This window comes from Phasianus colchicus, chromosome 34 (assembly GCF_987193195.1).
Source record: "Phasianus colchicus chromosome 34, bPhaCol1.hap1.1, whole genome shotgun sequence".
NCBI lineage: Eukaryota > Metazoa > Chordata > Aves > Galliformes > Phasianidae > Phasianus > Phasianus colchicus.
Window position 1 is genome coordinate 1369891 of NC_143469.1, and position 26924 is coordinate 1396814.

The 26924-nt window shown below is 65.0% G+C and overlaps 1 protein-coding gene across 1 annotated transcript in view; it reads right to left on the minus strand.

Annotated features, from left to right (window-relative positions):
- LOC116241127 (adhesion G protein-coupled receptor L1-like) overlaps positions 1-26924 on the minus strand; it is a 133509-nt gene that overhangs the window by 10836 nt on the left and 95749 nt on the right. The window contains 7 exon segments of the mRNA XM_090128605.1: positions 3701-3829; positions 6975-7071; positions 10615-10743; positions 15606-15774; positions 20698-20789; positions 20899-20965; positions 24263-24483. Of these exon segments, the coding sequence (XP_089984731.1) occupies positions 3701-3829; positions 6975-7071; positions 10615-10743; positions 15606-15774; positions 20698-20789; positions 20899-20965; positions 24263-24483 (904 nt within the window).

Genomic DNA, 26924 nt, shown 5'->3' on the forward strand with positions numbered 1-26924 from the left:
CCCCCCCCCAGCCATCCCATAATAGCTCATAGAACCCACTGTGCCCCCCCCCCCCCCCCCACACCACTGTCCCCCCCCCACCAACCCCATACCATCCCATAGGACCCCCTGTGCCCCCCCCAACCCCATAACACCCCATAACCCCCCCAGCCCTGTGCCCCCCCCCCCCAGCCACCCAATAGATCCCAGTAACCCCCCCCCACCCCATAACATCCCATAAGAACTTCTGTGCCCCCCCCCCACCCCATAACATCCCATAGGACCCCCTGTGTCCCCCCCCAGCCCATAACACCCCATAGGACCCCCAGAGCCCCCCCCCCCAGCCATCCCATAAGACCCCCTGTGCCCCCCCCACCCCATAACATCCCATAGGACCCCCTGTGACCCCCCCCAGCCATCCCATAAGACCCCCTGTGCCCCCCCCAACCCATAACATCCCATAGGACCCCCAGTGCCCCCCCCCAGCCATCCCATAAGACCCCCTGTGCCCCCCCATCCCATTACATCCCATAAGACCCCCTGTCGCCCCCCCACCCCATAACATCCCATAGGACCCCCTGTGACCCCCCCCAGCCATCCCATAAGACCCCCTGTGCCCCCCCCCCAACCCCATAACGCCCCACAGGACCCCAAGTGCCCCCCCCAACCCAAAATATCCCATAACCCCCCCACTCTGTGCCCCCCCCCACCCCATAACACCCCATAGGACCCCCAATGCCCCCCCCAGCCAACCCCACAAGACCCCCTGTCCCCCCCCCACCCCATAACATCCCATAAGACCCCCTGTCCCCCCCCCACCCCAAAACATCCCATAAGACCCCCTGTTCCCCCCCTCACCCCATAACACCCCACAGGACCCCCAGTGCCCCCCCCCAGCCAACCCGATAAGACCCCCTGTGCCCCCCCCAACCCAAAACATCCCATAACCCCCCCACTCTGTGCCCCTCCCCCACCCCATAACACCTCATAGGACCCCCTGTGCCCCCCCCCCAGCCAACCCCACAAGACCCCCTGTCCCCCCACCACCCCAAAACATCCCATAATACCCCCTGTGACCCCCTCCCACCCCATAACACCCCATAAGACCCCCTGTGCCCCCCACCCCAAAACATCCCATAACCCCCCCACTCTGTGCCCCCCCCCCACCCCATAACACCTCATAGGACCTCCAGTGCCCCCCCCATCCCATAACATCCCATAAAACCCCCTGTGCCCCCCCCCACCCCATAACATCCCATAGGACCCCCAGTGCCCCCCCCAGCCAATCCCATAAGACCCCCTGTGCCCCCCCACCCCAAAACATCCCATAACCCCCCCACTCTGTGCCCCCCCCACCCCAAAACATCCCATAAGACCACCTTTAACCCCCCCCCCACCCCATAACACCCCATAGGACCCCCAGTGCCCCCCCCAGCCAATCCCATAAGACCCCCTGTGCCCCCCCACCCCAAAACATCCCATAACCCCCCAGCTCTGTGCCCCCCCCACCCCATAACACCCCATAAGACCCCCAGTGCCCCCCCACCCCATAACACCCCATAGGACCCCGAGTGCCCCCCCAGCCATCCCATAAGACCCCCTGTGCCCCCCCCCCCCATAACATCCCATAATACCCCCAGTGCCCCCCCCGCCCCATAACACCCCATAGGAGCCCCAGTGCCCCCCCCGCCCCATAACACCCCATAGGAGCCCCAGTGCCCCCCCCCAGCCATCCCATAAGACCCCCCTGTGCCCCCCCCCACCCCATAACACCCCATAAGACCCCCAGTGCCCCCCCCCCATAACATCCCATAAAACCCCCTGTGACCCCCCCCACCCCATAACACCCCATAGGACCCCCTGTGTCCCCCCCCAGCCATCCCATAAGACCCCCTGTGCCCCCCCCCACCCCATAACACCCCACAAGACCCCCTGTGTCCCCCCCCCATAACTTCCCATAAGAACTTCTGTGCCCCCCCCCCATAACATCCCATAAGACCCCCTGTGCCCCCCCCCACCCCATAACACCCCACAAGACCCCCTGTGCCCCCCCCTCCCCATAACTTCCCATAAGAACTTCTGTGCCCCCCCCCATAACATCCCATAGGACCCCCAGTGCCCCCCCCAGCCAACCCCACAAGACCCCCTGTGCCCCCCCCAACCCAAAACATCCCATAACCCCCCCAGCTCTGTGCCCCCCCCCACCCCATAACACCCCATAGGACCCCCAGTGCCCCCCCACCCATAACATCCCATAAAACCCCCTGTGCCCCCCCCACCCCATAACATCCCAAAGGACCCCCAATGCCCCCCCCAGCCAACCCCACAAGACCCCCTGTGTCCCCCTCCCCCCATAACATCCCATAAGACCCCCTGTGCCCCCCCCACCTCATAACATCCCACAAGACCCCCTGTGCCCCCCCACCCCATAACACCCCATAGGACCCCGAGTGCCCCCCCCCCCAGCCATCCCATAAGACCCCCTGTGACCCCCCCCCACCCCATAACACCCCATAAGACCCCCTGTGCCCCCCCACCCCAAAACATCCCATAATACCCCCAGTGCCCCCCCACCCCATAACACCCCACAGGACCCCCAGTGCCCCCCCCAGCCAACCCCACAAGACCCCCTGTGCCCCCCCCAACCCAAAACATCCCATAACCCCCCCAGCTCTGTGCCCCCCCCCACCCCATAACACCCCATAGGACCCCCAGTGCCCCCCCACCCATAACATCCCATAAAACCCCCTGTGCCCCCCCCACCCCATAACATCCCAAAGGACCCCCAATGCCCCCCCCAGCCAACCCCACAAGACCCCCTGTGTCCCCCTCCCCCCATAACATCCCATAAGACCCCCTGTGCCCCCCCCACCTCATAACATCCCACAAGACCCCCTGTGCCCCCCCACCCCATAACACCCCATAGGACCCCGAGTGCCCCCCCCCCCAGCCATCCCATAAGACCCCCTGTGACCCCCCCCCACCCCATAACACCCCATAAGACCCCCTGTGCCCCCCCACCCCAAAACATCCCATAATACCCCCAGTGCCCCCCCACCCCATAACACCCCACAGGACCCCCAGTGCCCCCCCCAGCCAACCCCACAAGACCCCCTGTGCCCCCCCACCCCAAAACATCCCATAACCCCCCCACTCTGTGCCCCCCCCACCCCATAACACCCCATAGGACCCCCAGAGGCCCCCCGCCCAGCCAATCCCATAAGACCCCCAGTGCCCCCCCCCACCCCAAAACATCCCATAATACCCCCAGTGCCCCCCCCAGCCATCCCATAATACCCCGTGTGCCCCCCCCACCCCAAAACATCCCATAAGACCCCCTGTGCCCCCCCCCCCCCACCCCATAACACCCCACAGGACCCCCAGTGCCCCCCCCACCCCAAAACATCCCATAACCCCCCCCAGCTCTGTGCCCCCCCCCACCCCATAACACCCCATTAGACCCCCTGTGCCCCCCCCACCCCAAAACATCCCATAATACCCCCTGTGACCCCCCCCCACCCCATAACACCCCACAGGACCCCCAGTGCCCCCCCCCCATAACCCCCCCTATCACAGAAGAAAGGGGGGGGATGCATTTCCCTATAAAAACCAGGGGGGGATTTGAAGTTGGGGGGGGGGGTGGGGGGATATTTGGGTACGGGGGGTGGGGGGGGGGGGAGTTACTGATGGTGGCCCCCCCCCCAAAAAAAAAAAATCTCACCTGGGGAGCTGAAGGCGGGGGGGGAGGCGGGGGCGAAACCGACAGCCTCAGCCAGCAGGGTGTTGTAGGGGCTGGAGCCCCCCCGCGGCTGCAGCACTGGGTTGGGCAGCAGGTGGTTCCCCATTGTGCCTGGGGGGGGGCAGCAGTGAGGGGGGGGGGGGCAGAAATTGGGGGGGGGGGCAGTGATTGAGGGGGGGTCAGAAATTGGGGAGGATGGATGGGGAGGGCAGAGATTTGGGGGGTGGATGGGGGGGAATTGATGGGGGGACAGCTGGTGGTTATACACTGTGCTTTTGGGGGGGGGCAATAGTGAGGGGGGGGGCAGAAATTGGGGGGGGGGGGCAGTGATTGGGGGGGGGGTCAGAAATTGGGGAGGATGGATGGGGAGGGCAGAACTTGGGGGGATGGATGGGGGGGAAGAGGTGGGGGGGCAGCTGGTGGTTCCACATTGTGCCTGGGGGGGGGGGCAGCAGTGAGGGGGGGGGGGCAGAAATTGGGGGGGGGAGGGCAGAGATTTTGGGGGGGGGCAGAAATGGGGGAGGATGCATGGGGAGGGCAGAACTTGGGGGGATGGATGGGGGGGAAGAGGTGGGGGGGCAGCTGGTGGTTCCCCATTGTGCCTGGGGGGGGGGGCAGCAGTGAGGGGGGGGGGGCAGAAATTGGGGGGGGGGGCAGTGATTGGGGGGGGGCAGAAATGGGGGAGGATGGATGGGGAGGGCAGAACTTGGGGGGGTGGATGGGGGGGAAGAGATGGGGGGGAAGAGATGGGGGGGCAGCTGGTGGTTCCACACTGTGCTTTTGGGGGGGGGCAGCAGTGAGGGGGGGGGGGCAGAAATTGGGGGGGGGAGGGCAGAGATTTTGGGGGGGGGGGCAGAAATTGGGGGGGAAGAGATAGGGGGGATGGATGGGGGGGGCAGAGATGGGGGGGAAGAGGTGGGGGGGCAGCAGGTGGTTCCACATTGTGCCTGGGGGGGGGGCAGCAGTGAGGGGGGGGGGCAGAAATTGGGGGGGGGCAGAGATTTTGGGGGGGGGGCAGAAATTGGGGGGGAAGAGATAGGGGGGATGGATGGGGGGGGCAGAGATGGGGGGGAAGAGGTGGGGGGGCAGCAGGTGGTTCCACATTGTGCCTGGGGGGGGGGCAGCAGTGGGGGGGGGGGGGCAGAAATTGGGGGGGGGGCAGCAGTGAGGGGGGGGGCAGAAATTGGGGGGGAAGAGATAGGGGGGATGGATGGGGGGGGCAGAGATGGGGGGGCAGCTGGTGGTTCCCCATTGTGCCTGGGGGGGGGGCAGCAGTGAGGGGGGGGGGCAGAAATTGGGGGGGGGCAGAGATTTTGGGGGGGGGGCAGAAATTGGGGGGGAAGAGATAAGGGGGATGGATGGGGGGGGCAGAGATGGGGGGGAAGAGGTGGGGGGGCAGCTGGTGGTTCCCCATTCTGCCTGGGGGGGGGGCAGCAGTGAGGGGGGGGGGGGGCAGAAATTGGGGGGGGGCAGTGATTGGGGGGGGGGGCAGAAATTGGGGAGGATGGATGGGGGGGAAGAGGTGGGGGGGCAGCTGGTGGCTCCCCATTGTGCCTGGGGGGGGGACAACAGTGGGGGGGGGGGGGCAGAGGTTTTTTGGCGGGGGGGGCAGAAATTGGGGGGGGCAGAGATTGGGGGGGGCAGAAATTGGGGAGGATGGATGGGGGGGAAGAGATGGGGGGGCAGCAGGTGGCTCCACATTGTGCCTGGGGGGGGGTCAACAGTAAGGGGGGGGGGCACAGATTTGGGGGGGGGTCAGAAATTGGGGGGGGAGCAGAAATTGGGGGGGGGGGCAGAAATTGGGGGTAAGAGATAGGGGGGATGGATGGGGGGGCAGAGATGGGGGGGCAGAGATGGGGGGGCAACAGGTGGCTCCCCATTGTGCCTGGGGGGGAGCAGCAGTGAGGGGGGGGCACAGATTTGGGGGGGGGGGCAGAAATTGGGGGGGGGGGGCAGTGATTGGGGGGGGGGTCAGAAATTGGGGAGGATGGATGGGGAGGGCAGAACTTGGGGGGATGGATGGGGGGGAAGAGATGGGGGGGCAACAGGTGGTTCCCCATTGTGCCTGGGGGGGGGGCAGCAGTGAGGGGGGGGGGCAGAAATTGGGGGGGGGACAGAGATTTTGGGGGGGGGGCAGAAATTGGGGGGGAAGAGATAGGGGGGATGGATGGGGGGGAAGAGATGGGGGGGAAGAGGTGGGGGGGCAGCTGGTGGTTCCACATTGTGCCTGGGGGGGGGACAACAGTGGGGGGGGGGGGGGGCAGAGGTTTTGGGGGGGAGGGCAGAGATTTGCGGGGGGGCAGAAATTGGGGGGGGCAGAAATTGGGGGGGATGGATGGGGGGGGAAGAGATAGGGGGGATGGATGGGGGGGCAGAGATGGGGGGGCAGAGATGGGGGGGCAGCTGGTGGTTCCACATTGTGCCTGGGGGGGCAATAGTGGGGGGGGGGGGGCGGAGATTTTGGGGGGGGGGCAGAAGTGGGGGGGCAGAGATGGGGGGGGGCAATAAGGTGGGGGCAGATGTGGGGGGGGGGGGCAGAAATGGGGTGGGGGGGCAGAAGTGTGGGGGGGCAGAGATGGGGGGGTAGTGATGGGGTGGGGGGGCGAAAATGGGGGGGCAGAAATTGGGGGGGCAGAAATCGAGTGGGGGGGCAGAAGTGGGGGGGCAGTAGTGTGGGGGGGGGCAGAAGTGGGGGGGGCAGAAATGGGGGGGCAGAAATGGGGGGGCAGAGATGGGTGGGGAGGCAGAAGTGTGGGGGGGGCAGAGATGGGGTGGGGGGGTGGAAATGGGGGGGCAGAAATATGGGGGCAGTGATGTGGGGGGGGCAGATTTGGGGGGGCAGAGATGGGGTGGGGGGGGCAATAGGGTGGGGGGGGCAAAAGTGTGGGGGCAGAGATGGGGGGGGCAGTGATGGGGTGGGGGGGGATGGAAGTGTGGGGGGGGCAGAGTTGGGGTGGGGGGGCGGAAATGGGGGGTCAGAGATGGGGTAGGGGGGCAATAAGGTGGGGGGCAGAAGTGGGGGGGGGGGGCAGAAATGGGGTGGGGGGGCAGAGATGGGGTGGGGGGGGGCATAAGTGGGGGGGGGGGCAGAGATTTGGGGGGGGGGATTTAAAAGGAGGGGGGGGGTTGGGCAGCAGGCGGTTCCTCGTGGTATCTGGGGAGGGGGGGCAGGGGGTGATAAATGGGGGGGGGGAGTTGATGGGGTGGGGGGGGGGTGTTTATGGGGGGGGGGGATTTTCGGGGGGGGGTCTCTGACCTCGGTTGAGGGTGGGGGTGCTGTTGAGGTCCCCCCCCATGAAGCTGGACTCCGTCTGCTTCCGCACCGTGTCGTTCCACATCCTGCGGATACGGCTCTGGGGGGGGGGGGAGAAAAATTGGGGGGGGGGGGCAATGACAACGCTGGGACCCCCCCCCCCCAAAAAAAAAATCCAACCCCCCCCCCATAATCACAAGGATTTGGGGTCGCCCCCCCCCCCCCCGCTCCCCATATATGAGTGATTCTAATGGGGGGGGAAAAGCAGGGGTGGGGGTGGGGGGGGGTCTCTAAGGTGTCGTCGTCCCCCCCCCAAAAAAAAGACCCACAATTCACCCCCCCCCCAAGCCTAAAAGTACATTGGGGGCCCATATGAATGAGGGGGGGGGTCGTGGGGGGGTCCCAGGGGTGGTTATGGGGAGGGGGGTCCCGTGGGGGGGGGTCTTGTGGGGGGGGGGGGTCCCAGGGGAGGTTATGTGGGGGGGGCGGGGTGGTCCCATGGGGGGGGGTCCTGGGGGGGTCGCAGGGGGGTCATGGGGGGTCCCAGATGTGATTATGGGGGGGGATCATGGGGGGGGGCAGCTTGTGGGGGGGGGGGGTCGTGGGGGGGTCCCAGGGGGGGTTATGGGGAGGGTCATTGGGGGGGGGGTCTCATGGGGGTCTCGGGGGGGGCATATTGTGAGGGGGGGGGTTGCACAGGGGGGTCGTGGTGGTGGTTATGGGGGGGGGGTCATGGGGGGTGTCTTGTGGGGGGGGGTTATGGGGGGGGGTTGCAGGGGGGTCCCAGCGGGGGGTCGTGGGGGGGTCCCAGGGGGGGTTATGGGGGTGGGTCCCGGGGGGGGGGTCACATATGAGGGGTCCCGGGGGGGGGTGGTCCTGTGGGGAGGGGTCCTGGGGGGGGGGGGGGGTGCGGGGTGTCCCATGGGGGAGGTCTCGGGGGGGGGTCACATGCGGGGGGGTTCACATGCAGGGGGTCCCAGGGGTGGGGGGTCCCAGGGGGGGTCCCAGGGGGGGGGGGTCACATGTGGGGGGTCCCGGAGGGGTTCCCATGGGGGTGGTCCCATGGGTGGGGCACCCTGGGGGGGGGTCTTCGTGGGGGGGGGTCCTGGGGGGGAGGGGGGGAACTTTCCATTGGAGGGGTCTGGGGGGGGGGGGGGCGTCCCATGGAGTGGATCCTGGTGGGGGGTCCCAGGGGAGGGGTCCCTTGGGGGGGGGGAGTCCCGGGGACGTCCCGAGGGGGTGGGGGTCCCAGGGGGGGTCCCATGGAGGGCGTCATGTGGGTGGGGGTCCCGTGGAGGGGGTCCTGGGGTAGGGGTCCCTTGGGGGGGGTCTTGGCGGTGGGCGGGGGGGGTTCCCATGGAGCGGGTCCTGGTGGGGGGTCCTAGGGGAGGGGTCCCTTGCGGGGGGGTCCCGGGGGGGGATCTCATGGAGGGGGTCCTGTGGGTGGGGGGTCTCGGGGGGGTCTTCGTGGGGGGGGTGGTCCTGTGGGGAGGGGTCCTGGGGGGGTGGGGGGGGGCGTCCCATGGGAGGGGGGGGGGTTGCATGGAGCGGGTCCTGGTGGGGTGGTCCCAGGGGAGGGGTCCTTGGGGGGGGTCCTGGTGGGGGGAGGTCCTGGGGGGGATCCCATGGAGGGGTTCCCATGGGTGGGGGGTCCTGGGGGGGTCTTCGTGGGGGGGGGGGTCCCGTGGGGGGGGGGTCCTGGGTGGGGGGGGGGGATTCACATGCAGGGGGACCCATGGAGCGGGTCCTGGTGGGGGAGTCCCAGGGGAGGGGTCCCTTGAGGGGGGGTTGTGTCCCTTGGGGGGGGGTCCCGGGGGGGGTCCCATGGAGGGGGTCCTGTGGGTGGGGGGTCCTGGGGGGGCGGGGTGGGGCATCCTATGGGGGGGAGGGGGTCGTATGGAGGGGGTCCTGGTGGGGTGGTCCCAGGGGAGGGGTGCTTGGGGGGGGGTTGTCCCTTGGGGGGGGTCCTGGTGGGGGGGGGGTCCTGGGGGGGATCCCATGGAGGGATTCCCATGGGTGGGGGGTCCTGGGGGGGTCTTCGTGGGGGGGGGGGCTGGTCCTGTGGGGAGGGGCATCCCATGGGGAGGAGGGGGGGGCATCCCATGGGGGGGGGGTCGCATGCGGGGGCATCACATGTGGGAGGTCCTGGGGGGGTCTCAGGGGAGGGGTCCCGGGGGGGGGAGTCCTGGGGGGGGGTCTCTTCGTGGGGAGGGTCCCGTGGGTGGGGGGTCCTGGGTGGGGGGGGGGATTCACATGCAGGGGGATCCATGGAGCGGGTCCTGGTGGGGGGGTCCCAGGGGAGGGGTCCATTGGTGGGGGGTCCCAGGGAGGGGTCCCTTCTGGGGGGGGTCCCGGGGGGGGGGTCCCATGGGGGGGATCCTGTGGGTGGGGGGTCCTGGGGGGGAGGGGGGGGCATCCTATGGGGGGGAGGGGGTCGCATGGAGCGGGTCCTGGTGGGGTGGTCCCAGGGGAGGGGTCCCTTGAGGGGGGGTTGTGTCCCTTGGGGGGGTCCTGGTGGGGGGGTCCTGGTGGGGATCCCATGGAGGGGTTCCCATGGGTGGGGGGTCCTGGGGGGGTCTTCGTGGGGGGGGGGTGGTCCTGTGGGGAGGGGTCCTGAGGGGGAGGGGGGGCATCCCATGGGGGGAGGGGTCGCATGCGGGGGCTTCATGTGTGGGGGGGGTCTCAGGGGAGGGGTCCCAGGGGGGGGAGTCCTGGGGGAGGGGGTCTCTTGGGGGGGGGGTCCCGTGGGTGGGGGGTCCTGGGTGGGGGGGGGGGATTCACATGCAGGGGGACCCATGGAGCGGGTCCTGGTGGGGGGGGGTCCCAGGGGAGGGGTCCCTTGAGGGGGGGTTGTGTCCCTTGGGGGGGTCCCGGGGGGGGGGTCCTGTGGGTGGGGGGTCCTGGGGGGGCGGGGGGGGCATCCTATGGGGGGGAGGGGGTCGTATGGAGGGGGTCCTGGTGGGGTGGTCCCAGGGGAGGGGTCCCTTGAGGGGGGGTTGTGTCCCTTGGGGGGGGGCCCCGGGGGGGGGGATCCCATGGAGGGGTTCCCATGGGTGGGGGATCCCGGGGGGGGTCTTCGTGGGGGGGTGTCCCGTGGGTGGGGGGTCCTGGGTGGGGGGGGGGGGATTCACATGCAGGGGGTCGCATGGAGCGGGTCCTGGTGGGGGGGGGTCCCAGGGGAGGGGTCCCTTGAGGGGGGGTTGTGTCCCTTGGGGGGGTCCCTTGTGGGGGGGGTCCCGGGGGGGGTCCCATGGAGGGGGTCCTGTGGGTGGGGGGTCCTGGGGGGGCAGGGGGGGCATCCTATTGGGGGGAGGGGGTCGTATGGAGGGAGTCCTGGTGGGGTGGTCCCAGGGGAGGGGTCCTTGGGGGGGGGTTGTGTCCCTTCGGGGGGGTCCTGGTGGGGGGGGATCCCATGGAGGGGTTCCCATGGGTGGGGGATCCCCGGGGGGGGTCTTCGTGGGGGGGGTCCCGTGGGTGGGGGGTCCTGGGTGGGGGGGGGGTTTGCATGCAGGGGGACCCATGGAGCGTGTCCTGGTGGGAGGGGGTCCCAGGGGAGGGGTCCCTTGAGGGGGGGTTGTGTCCCTTGGGGGGGGTCCTGGTGGGGGGGTCCCGGGGGGGGGTCCCGGGGGGGGGGTCTCCCCACCTGTGTCCCGCTGTAGTAGCGGCTGTTGGTGCGGATGGCCGAGGTTTTGAGGGCGCCCAGCGCGGTGCCGGGGGGGCTGCGCAGGCAGCACGACGTGTGCCGCAGGCATTTGCTCAGCTCCCGGTGCACCTTTATGGAGGGGGGGGGGCCGGGGGGGGGGGGGCACGCTTTTAATCCCCCCCCCCACATGCTACTCAACCCCGTAACGCTGGGACCCAACCAGTCCCATATAAAACCCCCTTATCGCCCGCCCCCCCCCCGACCCTTCAGGACCCCCATATGCCCCCCCCCCCCCCCAGAATACCGAACCCCCCCCCCCTCCTTCCCCTTTTGAACCCCCATTACACTGAACTTTACACTCAACCCCCCCTCCCCTATAGGAACCCCATATCCTCCCCCCCCCCAATAATTAGGGATCCCCATAACACAGGGACCCCCCCTCCCCTATAGGACCCCATATCCTCCCCCCCCCCCAATAATTAGGGATCCCCATAACACAGGGACCCCCCCTCACCCCTATAAGACCCCCATATCCCCCCCCATAACACAGGGACCCCTCCCCATAAGACCCCCATATCCTCCCCCCCCCCTAATTAGGGATCCCCATCACACAGGGACCCCCCCTCACCATATAGGGCCCCCATATCCCCCCCCCATAACACAGGGACCCCCCCACCTCTCCCCTATAAGAACCCCATATCCCCCTCCACAACATTGGGACCCCCCCCCCCAACATTGGGACCCCCCCTCCCCTATAAGACCCCCATATCCCCCCCCCCATAACACAGGGACCCCTCCCCATAGGACCCCCATATCCTCCCCCCCCCTAATTAGGGATCCCCATCACACAGGGACCCCCCCTCACCCCTATAGGACCCCCATATCCCCCCCCCAACATTGGGACCCCCCCCTCCCCTATAAGACCCCCATATATCCCCCCCATAACAGAGGGACCCCTCCCCATAGGACCCCCATATCCTCCCCCCCCCCTAATTAGGGATCCCCATAACAGTGGGACCCCCCCTCACCCCTATAGAACCCCCATATCCCCCCCCCGTAACACTGACCCCCCCCTCCCCTATAGGACCCCCATTTCCCCCCCCCCATAACACTGGGCCCCCCCATCTCCTATAGGACCCCCATATCCTGCCCCCCCCCCCCCCATAATTAGGAACCCCCAGAACAGTGGGACCCCCCCCTCCCTATAGGACCCACATATCCTTGCCCCCCCCCGACACCATGACCCCCCCATCTACACCCCCATCTCCTCCCATAACCCCCCCCCCCCGTCAACCCCCCCAACCCCCCCCCCAATCCATCACCCATCCAAACCCCAACATGGGCTCCCCATCCCTGCCCCCCCCTCAAAACTGTGCCCCCCCAAAACTGTGCCCCCCCCCCAAATTGTGCCCCCCCCACCTACACCCCCCATCTCCTCTCTTAAACCCCCCCAACCCCCCCCCAATCCAACCCCCATGCAAACCCCAACATGGGCTCCCCATCCCTGCCCCCCCTCAAAACTGTGCCCCCCCCAAAACTGTGCCCCCCCCCCAAATTGTGCCCCCCCCCATCTACACCCCCATCTCCTCTCTTAAACCCCCCCCTCAACCCCCAACCCCCCCCAATCCAACCCCCACCCAAACCCCAACACGACCTCCCCATCCCTGCCCCCCCCACCCCCAAAAAAATCACCCCCCCCAAAAAAAACCCAAACCATGCGCCCCCCCCAATTACGGCCGTCCCCCACCCACACCCCCATCTCCTCCCTTAACCCCCCCCTCAACCCCCCAAACCCCCCCCCAATCCAACCCCCATCCAAACCCCAACATGGGCTCCCCATCTCCTCCCCCCCCCAAAACTGTGCCCCCCCCCAAAATTGTGCCCCCCCCCTCAATTATGCCCCCCCACCCACACCCCCACCTCCTCCCCTCACCCCCCCTCAACCCCAAACCCCCCCCCCCAATCCAACCCCCATGCAAACCCCAACATGGGCTCCCCATCCCTGCCCCCCCCCCCAAAATTCTGCCCCCCCCTCCAAAAATTCTGCATCCCCCCCCCACCTACACCCCCATCTCCTCTCATAACCCCCCCCCTCAACCCCCCCAAGCCCCCCCCAATCCAACCCCCATCCAAACCCCAACATGGGCTCCCCATCACCTCCCCCCCCCCAAAATTGTGCCCCCCCCAAAATTGTGCCCCCCCCCACCTACACCCCCCATCTCCTCTCTTAAACCCCCCAACCCCCCCCATCCATCACCCATCCAAACCCCAACACGACCTCCCCATCCCCTCCCCCCCCACCCCCAAAAAATCACCCCCCCCCCCAAAAAAAAACCCCAAACCATGCCCCCCCCCCCCCCAATTACACCCCCCATCTCCTCTCTTAAACCCCCCCAACCCCCCCCCAATCCAACCCCCATCCAAACCCCAATATGGGCTCCCCATCCCTGCCCCCCCCCAAATTCTGCCCCCCCCAAAATTGTGTCCCCCCCCCCATCTACACCCCCATCTCCTCCCTTAACCCCCCCTCAACCCCCCCAACCCCCCCCCAATCCAATCCCCATGCAAACCCCAACATGGGCTCCCCATCACCTCCCCCCCCCAAAATTGTGCCCCCCCATCTACACCCCCATCACCTCCCTCAACCCCCCCAACCCCCCCCCAATCCAACACCCATCCAAACCCCAACACGACCTCCCCATCCCCTCCCCCCCCACCCCCAAGAAAATCACCCCCCCCCCAAAAAAAACCCCAAACCATGCCCCCCCCCCCCCAATTACACCCCCCATCTCCTCTCTTAAACCCCCCCAACCCCCCCACAATCCAACCCCCATGCAAACCCCAACATGGGCTCCCCATCCCTGCCCCCCCCCAAATTCTGCCCCCCCCAAAATTGTGTCCCCCCCCCCCATCTACACCCCCATCTCCTCCCTTAACCCCCCCCCTCAACCCCCCCAACCCCCCCCAATCCAACCCCCACCCAAACCCCAACATGGGCTCCCCATCCCTGCCCCCCCTCAAAACTGTGCCCCCCCCAAAATTCTGCCCCCCCCAAATTGTGCCCCCCCACCTACACCCCCCATCTCCTCTCTTAAACCCCCCAACCCCCCCCATCCATCACCCATCCAAACCCCAACATGGGCTCCCCATCCCTGCCCCCCCCCCAAAATTCTGCCCCCCCCCAAAATTGTGTCCCCCCCCCCCATCTACACCCCCATCTCCTCCCTTAACCCCCCCCTCAACCCCCAACCCCCCCCCCTCCATCACCCATCCAAACCCCAACATGGGCTCCCCATCTCCTCCCCCCCCCAAAACTGTGCCCCCCCCCAAAATTGTGCCCCCCCCCCCAATTACACCCCCCATCTCCTCTCTTAAACCCCCCAACCCCCCCCCATCCATCACCCACCCAAACCCCAACACGACCTCCCCATCCCCTCCCCCCCCACCCCCAAAAAAATCACCCCCCCCCCAAAAAAAAAACCCAAACCATGCCCCCCCCCCCAATTACACCCCCCATCTCCTCTCTTAAACCCCCCCAACCCTCCCCCAATCCAACCCCCATGCAAACCCCAACATGGGCTCCCCATCCCTGCCCCCCCCCCAAAATTCTGCCCCCCCCCAAAATTGTGTCACCCCCCCATCCACACCCCCATCACCTCCCTTAACCCCCCCTCAACCCCCAACCCCCCCCATCCATCACCCCCCCAAACCCCAACATGGGCTCCCCATCTCCTCCCCCCCCCCAAAACTGTGCCCCCCCCCAAAATTGTGCCCCCCCCCCAATTGTGTCACCCCCCCACCCACACCCCCATCACCTCCCTTAACCCCCCCTCAACCCCCAACCCCCCCCAATCCATCACCCACCCAAACCCCAACACGACCTCCCCATCCCCTCCCCCCCACCCCCAAAAAAATCACCCCCCCCCAAAAGAAACCAAACCATGCCCCCCCCCCCCCAATTACACCCCCCATCTCCTCTCTTAAACCCCCCCAACCCCCCCCCAATCCAACCCCCATCCAAACCCCAACACGACCTCCCCATCCCCTCCCCCCCCACCCCCAAAAAAATCACCCCCCCCCCAAAAAAAACCCAAACCATGCGCCCCCCCCAATTACGGCCGCCCCCCACCCACACCCCCATCACCTCCCTTAACCCCCCCCTCAACCCCCCAAACCCCCCCCCAATCCAACCCCCATCCAAACCCCAACATGGGCTCCCCATCTCCTCCCCCCCCCAAAACTGTGCCCCCCCCCAAAATTGTGCCCCCCCCCCAATTGTGTCACCCCCCCACCCACACCCCCATCACCTCCCTTAACCCCCCCTCAACCCCCAACCCCCCCCAATCCATCACCCACCCAAACCCCAACACGACCTCCCCATCCCCTCCCCCCCACCCCCAAAAAAATCACCCCCCCCCAAAAGAAACCAAACCATGCCCCCCCCCCCCCCCAATTACACCCCCCATCTCCTCTCTTAAACCCCCCCAACCCCCCCCCAATCCAACCCCCATCCAAACCCCAACACGACCTCCCCATCCCCTCCCCCCCCACCCCCAAAAAAATCACCCCCCCCCCAAAAAAAACCCAAACCATGCGCCCCCCCCAATTACGGCCGCCCCCCACCCACACCCCCATCACCTCCCTTAACCCCCCCCTCAACCCCCCAAACCCCCCCCCAATCCAACCCCCATCCAAACCCCAACATGGGCTCCCCATCTCCTCCCCCCCCCCAAAACTGTGCCCCCCCCCAAAATTGTGCCCCCCCCCCAATTGTGTCACCCCCCCACCCACACCCCCATTACCTCCCTTAACCCCCCCTCAACCCCCAACCCCCCCCAATCCATCACCCACCCAAACCCCAACACGACCTCCCCATCCCCTCCCCCCCACCCCCAAAAAAATCACCCCCCCCCCCAAAAAAAAACCCCAAACCATGCCCCCCCCCCCCAATTCCACACCCCCCCCCCCAGTTACGCCCCCCCCCCCCCCACCTTCTTCTGCAGGGCGCAGTGGAAGACGAAGATGAAGGTGCCCTGCAGGGCGTTGCAGGCGGTGAAGAGGGAGGCGGTCAGCACCGACTCCCGCGTGACGAAGAGGAGGCCGAAGGCCCACGTCAGCCCCAGCAGCAGCAGCAGGGCGATGGCACCCAGGGCCCACGACCTGGGGTTTAATGGGGGGGGGGCGGGGGGGGGGTCAGGGGAACCCCCCCCTGGGCTATAGGAGCCCCATATCCACCCCCATAACACTGGGATCCCCCCCTTCCCCTATAGGACCCCTGTATCCCCCCCCATACCACTGGGTCCCCCCAATAACACTGGGACCCCCCCCCCTGCCCTATAAGACCCCCACATCCCCCCCATAACACTGGGTCCCCCCTCTGCCCTATAGGACCCCCATATCCCCACCCCGTAACACTGGGACCCCCCCTTCCTCAATAGGACCCCCATATCCCCCCCATAACACTGGGATCCCCCCCTTCCCCTATAAGACCCCCATATTCCCCCCCATAACACTGGGACACCCCCCTTCCCTATAAGACCCCATATCCCCACCCCGTAACACTGGGACCCCACTCTGCCCTATAGGACCCCCATATCCCCACACCATAACACTGGGAACCCCACTTCCCCTATATGACCCCACATCCCCCCCATAACACTGGGACCCCTCTCTGCCCTATAAGCTCCCCATAACCCCCACGTAACAATGGGACCCCCCCCTTCCCCTATAGGACCTTCACATCCCCCACATAACACCGGGACCCCACTCTGCCCTATAGGACCCCCACATCCCCACCCCATAACACTAGGACTCCCCCCTTCCCCTATAAGACCCCCATATCCCCACCCCATAACACTGGGACCCCTCTCTGCCCTATAGGACCCCAATATCCCCACCCCATAACACTGGGAACCCCCCTTCCCCTATAGGACCCCCATATCCGCCCCGTAACACTGGGATCCCCCCCTCCCCTGTAGGGCCCTCATATCCCCACCCCATAACACCAGGACCCCACTCTGCCCTATAAGACCCCCATATCTCCACCCCATAACACTGGGACCCCCCCCTGCCCTATAAGACCCCCATATCTCCACCCCATAACACTGGGACCCCCCAATAACACTAGGACCCCCCCCCTGCCCTATAGGACCCCCATATCTCCACCCCATAACACTGGGACCCCACTCTGCCTTATAGGACCCCCATATCCCCCCCCATACCACTGGGTCCCCCCAATAACATTAGGACCCCCCCCCTGCCCTATAAGACCCCCATATCCCCACCCCATAACACTGGGAACCCCCCTTCCCCTATAGGACCCCCATATCCCCTCCCATAACACTGGGTCCCCCCTTCCTACCCTATAGGACCCCCATATCCCCACCCCATAACACCGGGACCCCCCCCTGCCCTTTAGGACCCCCACATCCCCCCCATAACACTGGGACACCCCCCTTCCCATATAAGACCCCCATATCTCCACCCCATAACACTGGGACCCCCCCCTGCCCTATAAGACCCCCATATCCCCCCCCCATAACACTGGGTCCCCCCCGTAACACTGGGAACCCCCCCTGCCCTATAAGACCCCCATATCTCCACCCCATAACACTTGGACCCCCCCCTTCCCTATAGGACCCCCATATCCCCCCCATAACACTGGGACACCCCCCTTCCCTATAAGACCCCCATATCCCCCCCATAACACTGGGATCCCCCCCTTCCCTATAGGAGCCCCATATCCCCACCCCATAACACTGGGACCCCACTCTGCCCTATAAGACCCCCATATCTCCACCCCATAACACTGGGACCCCCCCCTGCCCTATAAGACCCCCATACCCCCCCCATAACACTGGGACCCCTCTCTGCCCTATAGGACCCCAATATCCCCACCCCATAACACTGGGAACCCCCCTTCCCCTATAGGACCCCCATATCCGCCCCGTAACACTGGGATCCCCCCCTCCCCTGTAGGGCCCCCATACCCCCACCCCATAACACTGGGACCCCCCCCTTCCTCAATAGGACCCCCATATCCCCACCCCATAACACCGGGACCCCACTCTGCCCTATAGGACCCCCATATCCCCCCCCATAACACTGGGACCCCACTCTGCCCTATAGGACCCCCATATCCCCCCCATAACACTGGGACCCCCCCCTTCCCCTATAAGACCCCCATAACCCCCCCATAACACTGAGACCCCCCCCCATCCCTATAGGACCCCCATATCCCCCCATAACACTAAGAACCCTCTCTCCTCTATAAGACCCCCATACCCCCACCCCATAACCTTCCCCTAAAGGACCCCCATATCCCCCCCCATAACACTGGGACCTCCCCCCTGCCCTATAGGACCCCCACATCCCCCCCATAACACTGGGACCACCCCTCCCCTATAGGAGCCCCATATCCCCCCCCATAACACTGGGTCCCCCCTTCCTACCCTATAGGACCCCCATATCCCTCCCATAACACTGGGACCCCACTCTGCCCTATAGGACCCCCATATCCCCACCCCATAACACTGGGACCCCTCTCTGCCCTATAAGCTCCCCATAACCCCCCCATAACAATGGGACACCCCCCTTCCCCTATAGGACCCCCACATCCCCCCCCATAACTCCGGGACCCCACTCTGCCCTATAGGACCCCCATATCCCCCCCATAACACTGCGACCCCCCTCGCCCCATAGAACCTCAATATCCCCACCCCATAACACTGGGACTCCCCCATTCCCCTATAAGACCCCCATATCTGCCCCCATAACACTGGGACCCCCCCCCTGCCCTACAGGACACCCATATCCCCACCCCATAACAATGGGCCCCCCCCTTCCCCTATAGGGCCCCCATATTCCTTCCATACCACTGGGTCCCCCCTCTGCCCTATAGGACCCCCATATCCCCACCCCATAACACTGGGACCCCACTCCCCTATACGACCCCCATATCTCCCCCCCATAACACTGGGACTCCCCCCTTCCCCTATAAGACCCCCATATCCCCCCCCATAACACTGGGAACCCCCCTTCCCCTATATGACCCCCACATCCCCCCCATAACACCGGGACCCCACTCTGCCCTATAGGACCCCCACATCCCCCCCATAACACTGGGACCCCTCTCTGCCCTATAAGCTCCCCATAACCCCCCCGTAACAATGGGACCCCCCCCTTCCCCTATAGGACCCCCACATCCCCACCCCATAACACTGGGACCCCTCTCTGCCCTATAGGACCCCCACATCCCCACCCCATAACACCGGGACCCCACTCTGCCCTATAGGACCCCCATATCCCCCCCATAACACTGCGACCCCCCTCGCCCTATAGAACCTCAATATCCCCACCCCATAACACTGGGACTCCCCCATTCCCCTATAAGACCCCCATATCTCCCCCCATAACACTGGGACCACCCCCTTCCCCTATAAGACCCCCATATCCCCACCCCATAACACTGGGACTCCCCCCTTCCCCTATAAGACCCCCATATCCCCACCCCATAACACTGGGACCCCCCCCTCTTATAAGACCCCCATATCTCCCCCCATAACACCGGGACCCTCACTCCCCCATAGGACTCCCTCTCCCCTATAAGCCCCCATAGCCGCCCCATAACACTTGAACCCCCATCCCCCATATAGGACCCCCTTATCCCTCCCCATTAACACTGGGTTGGGGTCCCAGAGGGGCATTGGGGCATTTTGGGGGGGTGGTTTGGGGGTCTAGGAGGGGTTTTGGGGTCCCATGGGGTCGGTTTTGGGGTCTTTGGGGGCATTGGGGTGGAGGGGGGGGTCACGGAAAGTGGTAAAGGGGTTCGTTGGGGGGTTTTGGGGTCCCATAGGGTCGGATTTGGGGTCCCATGGGTTGGATTTGGGCTCCTGGAGCAGTTTTGGGGTCCCAGAGGGGCATGGGGGCATTTTGGGGGGTGGTTTGGGGGTCTAGGAGGGGTTTTGGGGACCCATGGGGTCACTTTTGGGGTCCCATGGGTGCTTTTGGCCCATTTATGGTGCTGCAGGGATTCCTGGGGGTGGCTTGGGGGTCCTAGGAGGGGTTTTGGGGTCCTATGGGGTCGGTTTTGGGGTCTTTGGGGGCATTGGGGTGGAGGGGGGGGTCGAGGAAAATTGTTATGGGGTTCGTAGGGGGGTTTTGGGGACCCATGGGGCAGATTTTGGGGTCGCATGGGGTCAGATTTGGGGTCCCATGGGTGATTTTTGGGGTCCTGGAGCAGTTTTGGGGTCCCAGAGGGGCATGGGGGCATTTTGGGGGGTGGTTTGGGGGTCTAGGAGGGGTTTTGGGGACCCATGGGGTCACTTTTGGGGTCCCATGGGTGCTTTTGGCCCATTTATGGTGCTGCAGGGATTCCTGGGGGTGGCTTGGGGGTCCTAGGAGGGGTTCTGGGGTCCCATGGGGTCAGTTTTGGGGTCTTTGGGGGCATTGGGGTGGAGGGGGGGGTCGAGGAAAGTTGTTATGGGGTTTGTTGGGGGGTATTGGGTCCCATAGGGTCGAATTTGGGGTCCCATAGGGTTGGATTTGGGGTCCCATGGGTGAGTTTTGGGGTCCTGGAGCAGTTTTGGGGTCCCAGAGGGGCATGGGGGCATTTTGGGGGGTGGTTTGGGGGTCCTAGGAGGGGTTTGGGGGTCGCATGGGGTCGGTTTTGGGGTCCCATAGGGTCGGGTTTGGGGTCCCATGGGTGCTTTTGGCCCATTTATGGTGCTGCAGGGATTCCTGGGGGTGGTTTGGGGGTCCTAGGAGGGGTTTTGGGGTCGCATGGGGTGGATTTTGGGGTCGCATGGGGCATTAGGGGTCAAGCAAAGTGTTTACGGGGTTCCTAGGAGGGATTTTGGGGTTCCATGGGGTCGATTTTGGGGTCCCATAGGGTCGCTTTTGGGGTCCCATGGGTGCTTTTGGCCCATTTATGGTGCTGCAGGGACTCCTGCGGGGTGGTTTGGGGTCCCGTTGGCACCCTATTGGGTTCCCACTGGGTTCTCCCATTGTCACCCCAATTAACCCCCCCACTCCCACCCCCCCCCGCCCTCCCCCCAGATTTGGGTGGGGGGTCCCAGCACCCACTTGATGCTGTCCAGGCGGCTCGAGTCGGGCTTGAGAGCTGCAGAGCTTCTCACCATCTTGTGCAACGTCACCAGCAGGAACACCAGCGTCACCTGTGGGGTTTTTGGGGTCGGATCCTCAACCCCACAGCGGGACCCAAAGCCCCCCCACAACCCCACAACCCCACAACCGCCCCTTTCCCCCCCACCCCCCCCCACTCACCAGGATAACGAAGGCCACGGGGCCAATGAAGCTCCAGATGAAGTAATTATCCACGCGCAGCCAGCACCTGAGGGGGCGGGGCTTCAGCAGGCCACGCCCACCGCTCGTAACCCCGCCCCCAACATCACAAGCCCCGCCCCCAATGCCTCATAGGCTCGCCCCCATTGGCTCCTTAGGAACCAATGGGATATGCAAATTCACCGGAGCCCCGCCCACAATTCTAAGCCACGCCCCCAAAGTCGCAAAGCCACGCCCCCCTCAAAATCCCAGCCTATAACAGAGCCTCTAAGCCACGCCCCCAAAAGACAAAGCCACGCCCCTGATTAGCATAAGCCACGCCCCTGCATGAAAAAGCCACGCCCCCAACACCGGAACCGACGCTGTCAATAACCAAAGCCACGCCCCTAAAGATAAGCCCCGCCCACAATGCCCCAAAGCCCCGCCCCAAAGCTCCAAAGCCACGCCCCTATTATTACAAAGCCACGCCCCCTCCATCACAAAGCCACGCCCCCAACTCCGCAAAGCAACGTCGGCCACTGACCCAAACCACGCCCCATCGATAAGCCACGCCCCCAGGCCCACAAAGCCACGCCCCCATGTCAGCAGCCCCGCCCCCAGAATCTCAAAGCCACAGTCCATAGTAACCACGCCCCCATCGCTAAGCCCCGCCCACACTGCCTCAGGGCCACGCCCCGAATGCAAAGCCACGCCCCCTCTCGAATAAAACCGCGCCCCCAACTGCGCAAGCCCCGCCCCAGTTGTTAAGCCCCGCCCACACTGCCATAAAACCGCACAACCTCCAACAAAGCCACGCCCCTAACTGCCCAAACCACGCCCCGTACCTAAGCCCCGCCCACTCTGCCATATAACCACGCCCCGAATACAAAGCCACGCCCCCCCAAAAAGCCACGCCCCTAACGCTGCAAGCCACGCCCCTATGGCTAAGCCCCGCCTTCACAACTATAAGCAGCCTCCAAACCCGAAGCCACGCCCCCTCCACAACAAAACCACGCCCCCAACTGCGAAAGCCACTCCCCCTCCGCTAAGCCCCGCCCACTTTGCCACACATCACGCCTTGAACAGAAAGCCACGCCCCGAATACCAAGCCACACCCCCTGCGTCACTAACCACGCCCCCGTCGCTAAGCCCCGCCCACTTTGCCACATATCCCTGCGTCGAACACAAAGCCACGCCCCCTTCAACAAGACCACGTGCCCGATTCCTCAAGCCACTCCCCCGTCGCTAGAGCCCCACCCACTTTGCCATACACTCAAGCCTTGACCACAAAGCCACGCCCCCTCTCCAACAAAGCCACGCCCCTATCGCTGAGCCCTGCCCTCACGACCATATAAGCAGCCCCAGACACGAAGCCACGCCCCCTCCCAGCAAAGCCACGCCCCTAACTGTGCAAGCCACGCCCCTATCGCCAAGCCCCGCCTTCACAACTATATAAACAGCCCCCAAACACTAAGCCACGCCCCCAACGCCAAGCCCCGCCCTCACGACCATATAACCACGCCCTGAACACAAACCCACGCCCCCTCCCCAACAAAGCCCCGCCCTCAACAGTGGAAACCACGCCCCCATTGCGAAGCCCCGCCCTCACGACCGTATAAGCACGCCCCGGAAACAAAGCCACGCCCCCTCCCCAACAAAGCCACGCCCCCGATTCCGAGAGCCACGCCCCCATTGCTAAGCCCCGCCCTCATGACATATAAGCAGCCCCCAAACACGAAGCCAAGCCCCCTCACAACAACGCCACGACCCCAACCGCTCAAGCCACGCCCCCATTGCCAAGCCCCGCCCTCATGACCATATAAGCACGTCCCGTACACAAAGCCACGCCCCCTCTCCATCAAAGCCACGCCCCCAACGGTGCAAGCCACGCCCCCATCGCTAAGCCCCGTCTTCACGACCATATAAGCAGGACCCAAACACAAAGCCACGCCCCCAACGGTGCAAACCACGCCACCACCGCCAAGCCCCGCCCTCACGACCATATAAGCAGCCCCCAAACCCGAAGCCACGCCCACATCGCCAAGCCCCGCCTTCACAATTATGTAAGCAGCCTCCAAACACGAAGCCACGCCCCCTCCCCAAGAAAGCCACGCCCCCAACGGTGCAAGCCACGCCCCCATCGCCAAGCCCCGCCCTCACGACCATATAAGCAGCTCCCAAAGCCTAAGCCACGCCCCCATCACTAAGTACCGCCCTCACGACCATATAAGTACGCACCAAACACAAAGCCACGCCCCCTCACCAACAAAACGACGCCCCCGATTCCGCAAGCCACGCCCCCATCGCTAAGCCCCGCCTTCACAACCATATAAGCAGCCCCCGAACCCGAAGCCACGCCTCCATCGCTAAGCCCCGCCCTCACAACCATATATGCAGCCCCAAAACACGAAGCAACGCCCCCTCCCCAACAAAGCCACGCCCTCAACGGTGCAAGCCACGCCCCCTAGCTCTAAGCCCCGCCCTCAGAACCATATAAGCAGCCCCCAAACACAAAGCCACGCCCCCATCGCCAAGCCCCGCCCTCACGACCATATAAGCAGCCCCCAAACACGAAGCTACGCCCTCAACGGTGCAAGCCACGCCCCCATCGCTAAGCCCCGCCCACACGACCATATAAGCACGCACCAAACACGAAGCCACGCCCCCTCACCAACAAAACCACGCCCCGGATTCCAGAAGCCACGCCCCCATTGCTAAGCCCCGCCCTCACAACCATAGAAGCAGCCCCCAAACACGAAGCCACGCCCCGTTCCCCAACAAAGCCACGCCCTCAACGGTGCAAGCCACGCCCCCATCGCCAAGCCCTGCCCTCACGACCATATAAGCACGACCTGAACACAAAGCCACGCCCCCCAACAAAACCACGCCCCCGATTCCGCATGCCACGCCCCCATCGCTAAGCCCCGCCCTCACAACCATATAAGCAGCCCCCAAACACGAAGCCACGCCCTCAACGGTGCAAGCCACGCCCCCATCGCTAAGCCCCGCCCACACGACCATATAAGCACGCACCAAACACGAAGCCACGCCCCCTCACCAACAAAACCACGCCCCCGATTCCGCAAGCTACGCCCCCATCGCTAAGCCCCGCCCTCACAACCATAGAAGCAGCCCCCAAACACGAAGCCACGCCCCGTTCCCCAACAAAGCCACGCCCTCAACGGTGCAAGCCACGCCCCCATCGCCAAGCCCCGCCCTCGCAACCACATAACCACGCCCCGAACACAAAGCCACGCCCCTCCCCAACAAAACCCCGCCCCCACCTCCGCTAATCCCCGCCCTCCGCTCCCCCAAACCACGCCCCCTAGCGCTAAGCCACGCCCCCCATTCCCCCCGCCCCACTCACGCCTGGTCCGTGCCGTAACTCCGGTGGTCCACGGCGGCGGCCACGGCCACCACCAGGGCAGGGAAGCAGTAGCCACCGGCATAGTAATACTTGCGGCGGGCCGGGTCGCTCTCAAACACCTCGAGCAGCAGCAGGTAGAGGTGGACGCCCTCCAGGCACAGCCACGAGAAGGACGCCAGGAAGAAGTAGTGCAAGAGCCCGGCGAAAATGGGGCAGGCGACCTATGGGTGGGGGGTGTTTGGGTGTGGGGGGGGGTAGGGGGAGCCCCATAGCACTGGGAACTCTCTCTGCACTATAAGACCCCCATAGCCTCCTGCAGAGGACTCCCCATCCCCCATAGGACCCCCACATCCCCCCCCATAACACTGGGACCCCACTCTGCCCTATAGGACCCCCATATCCTCCCCCCCCAACACTGGGTCCCCCCTCTGCCCTACAGAACCCCCATATCCCCCCCATAACACTGGGACCCACCCCCTCCCCTATAGGACCCCCACGTCCCCACACCATAACAAAGGGACCCCCTCTGCCCTATAGGACCCCCAAATCTCCCCCATAACACTGGGATCCCCCTCTCCCCTATAGGACCGTCACATCCCCCCCCATAACACTCGGTCCCCCCTCTGCCCTATAGGACCCCCATATCTCCACCCCATAACCCTGGGACCCCCCCCTGCCCTATAGGACCCCCATATGCCCCCCCTATAACACTGGGACCCCCTCCTCCCCTATAGGAGCCCCACATCCCCCCCCATAACACTGGGTCCCCCCTCTGCCCTATAGAACTCCCATATCCTCTCCCCCATAACACTGGGACCCCCCCTCCCCTATAGGACCCCCATATCCCCCCCCATAACACTGGGTTCCCCCTCTGCCCTATAGAACCCCCACATCCCCCCCCTAACATTGGGACCCACTCCCTCTGCCCTATAGGACTCCAAAATCTCCCCCATAACACTGGGACCCCCCCCTCCCCTATAGGAGCCTCACATCCCCCCCCATAACACTGGGACCCCCTCTGCCCTACAGAACCCCCATATCCCCCCAAATAACAGTAGGACTCCCCTTCCCCTACAGGACCCCCTCCCCACAAATAGGACCCCCACATCCCCCCCCATAACACTAGGAACCCTCTCTGCCCTATAAGACCCCCATAGCCTCCTGCATAGGACTCCCCATCCCCTATAGGACCCCAAATCCCCCCCATAACATTGGGACCCCCCCATCCCCTATAGGAGCCTCACATCCCCCCCATAGCACTGGGACCCACCCCCTCCCCTATAGGACCCCCACATCCCCCCCTAACATTGGGACCCACTCCCTCTGCCCTATAGGACCCCCAAATCCCCCCCATAACACTGGGACCCCCCTTCCCCTATAGGACCCCCACAAACCTCCCATAACACAGGGACCCCCCTCCCTCCCCTATAGGACCCCCAGATCCCCCCCCATAACACTGGGAACTCTCTCTGCCCTATAAGACCCCCATAGCCTCCTGCATAGGACTCCCCATCCCCTATAGGAGCCCCACATCCCCCCCACAGCACTGGGACCCCCCCCTCCCCTATAGGACCCCCATATCCCCCCCCATAACACTGGGTTCCCCCTCTGCCCTATAGAACCCCCACATCGCCCCCTAACATTGGGACCCACTCCCTCTGCCCTATAGGACCCCCAAATCTCCCCCATAACACTGGGACCCCCTCTGCCTTATAGGACCCCCATATGCCCCCCCCCATAACACTCGGTCCCCCCTCTGCCCTACAGAACCCCCATATCCCCCCAAATAACAGCAGGACTCCCCTCTGCCCTACAGGACCCCCTCCCCACAAATAGGACCCCCACATCCCCCCCCATAACACTGGGAACCCTCTCTGCCCTATAAGACCCCCATAGCCTCCTGCATAGGACTCCCCATCCCCTATAGGACCCCAAATCCCCCCCATAACATTGGGACCCCCCCATCCCCTATAGGAGCCTCACATCCCCCCCATAGCACTGGGACCCACCCCCTCCCCTATAGGAGCCTCACATCCCCCCCCATAACACTGGGTCCACCCTCTGCCCTATAGGACCCAAAAATCTCCACCCCATAACACTGGGACCCCACTCTGCCCTATAGGACCCCCATATCCCCCCAAATAACAGTAGGACTCCCCTTCCCCCTACAGGACCCCCTTCCCACAAATAGGACCCCCAGATCCGCCCCCATAACACTGGGACCCACCCCCTCCTCTATAGGACCCCCCCATAACATTGGGTCCCCCCTCTGCCCTATAGAACCCCCATATCCTCTCCCCCATAACACTGGGACCCCCCCTCCCCTATAGGACCCCCACATCCCCCCCCATAACACTGGGACCCCTCTCTGCCCTATAAGACCCCCATAGCCTCCTGCATAGGACTCCCCATTACCTATAAGAGCCCCAAATCCCCCCCATAGCACTGGGACCCACCCCTTCCCCTATAGGACCCCCACGTCCCCACACCATAACAATGGGACCCCCTCTGCCCTATAGAACCCCCACATCCCCCCCTAACATTGGGACCCACTCCCTCTGCCCTATAGGACTCCAAAATCTCCCCCATAACACTGGGACCCCCCCCTCCCCTATAGGAGCCTCACATCCCCCCCCATAACACTGGGACCCCACTCTGCCCT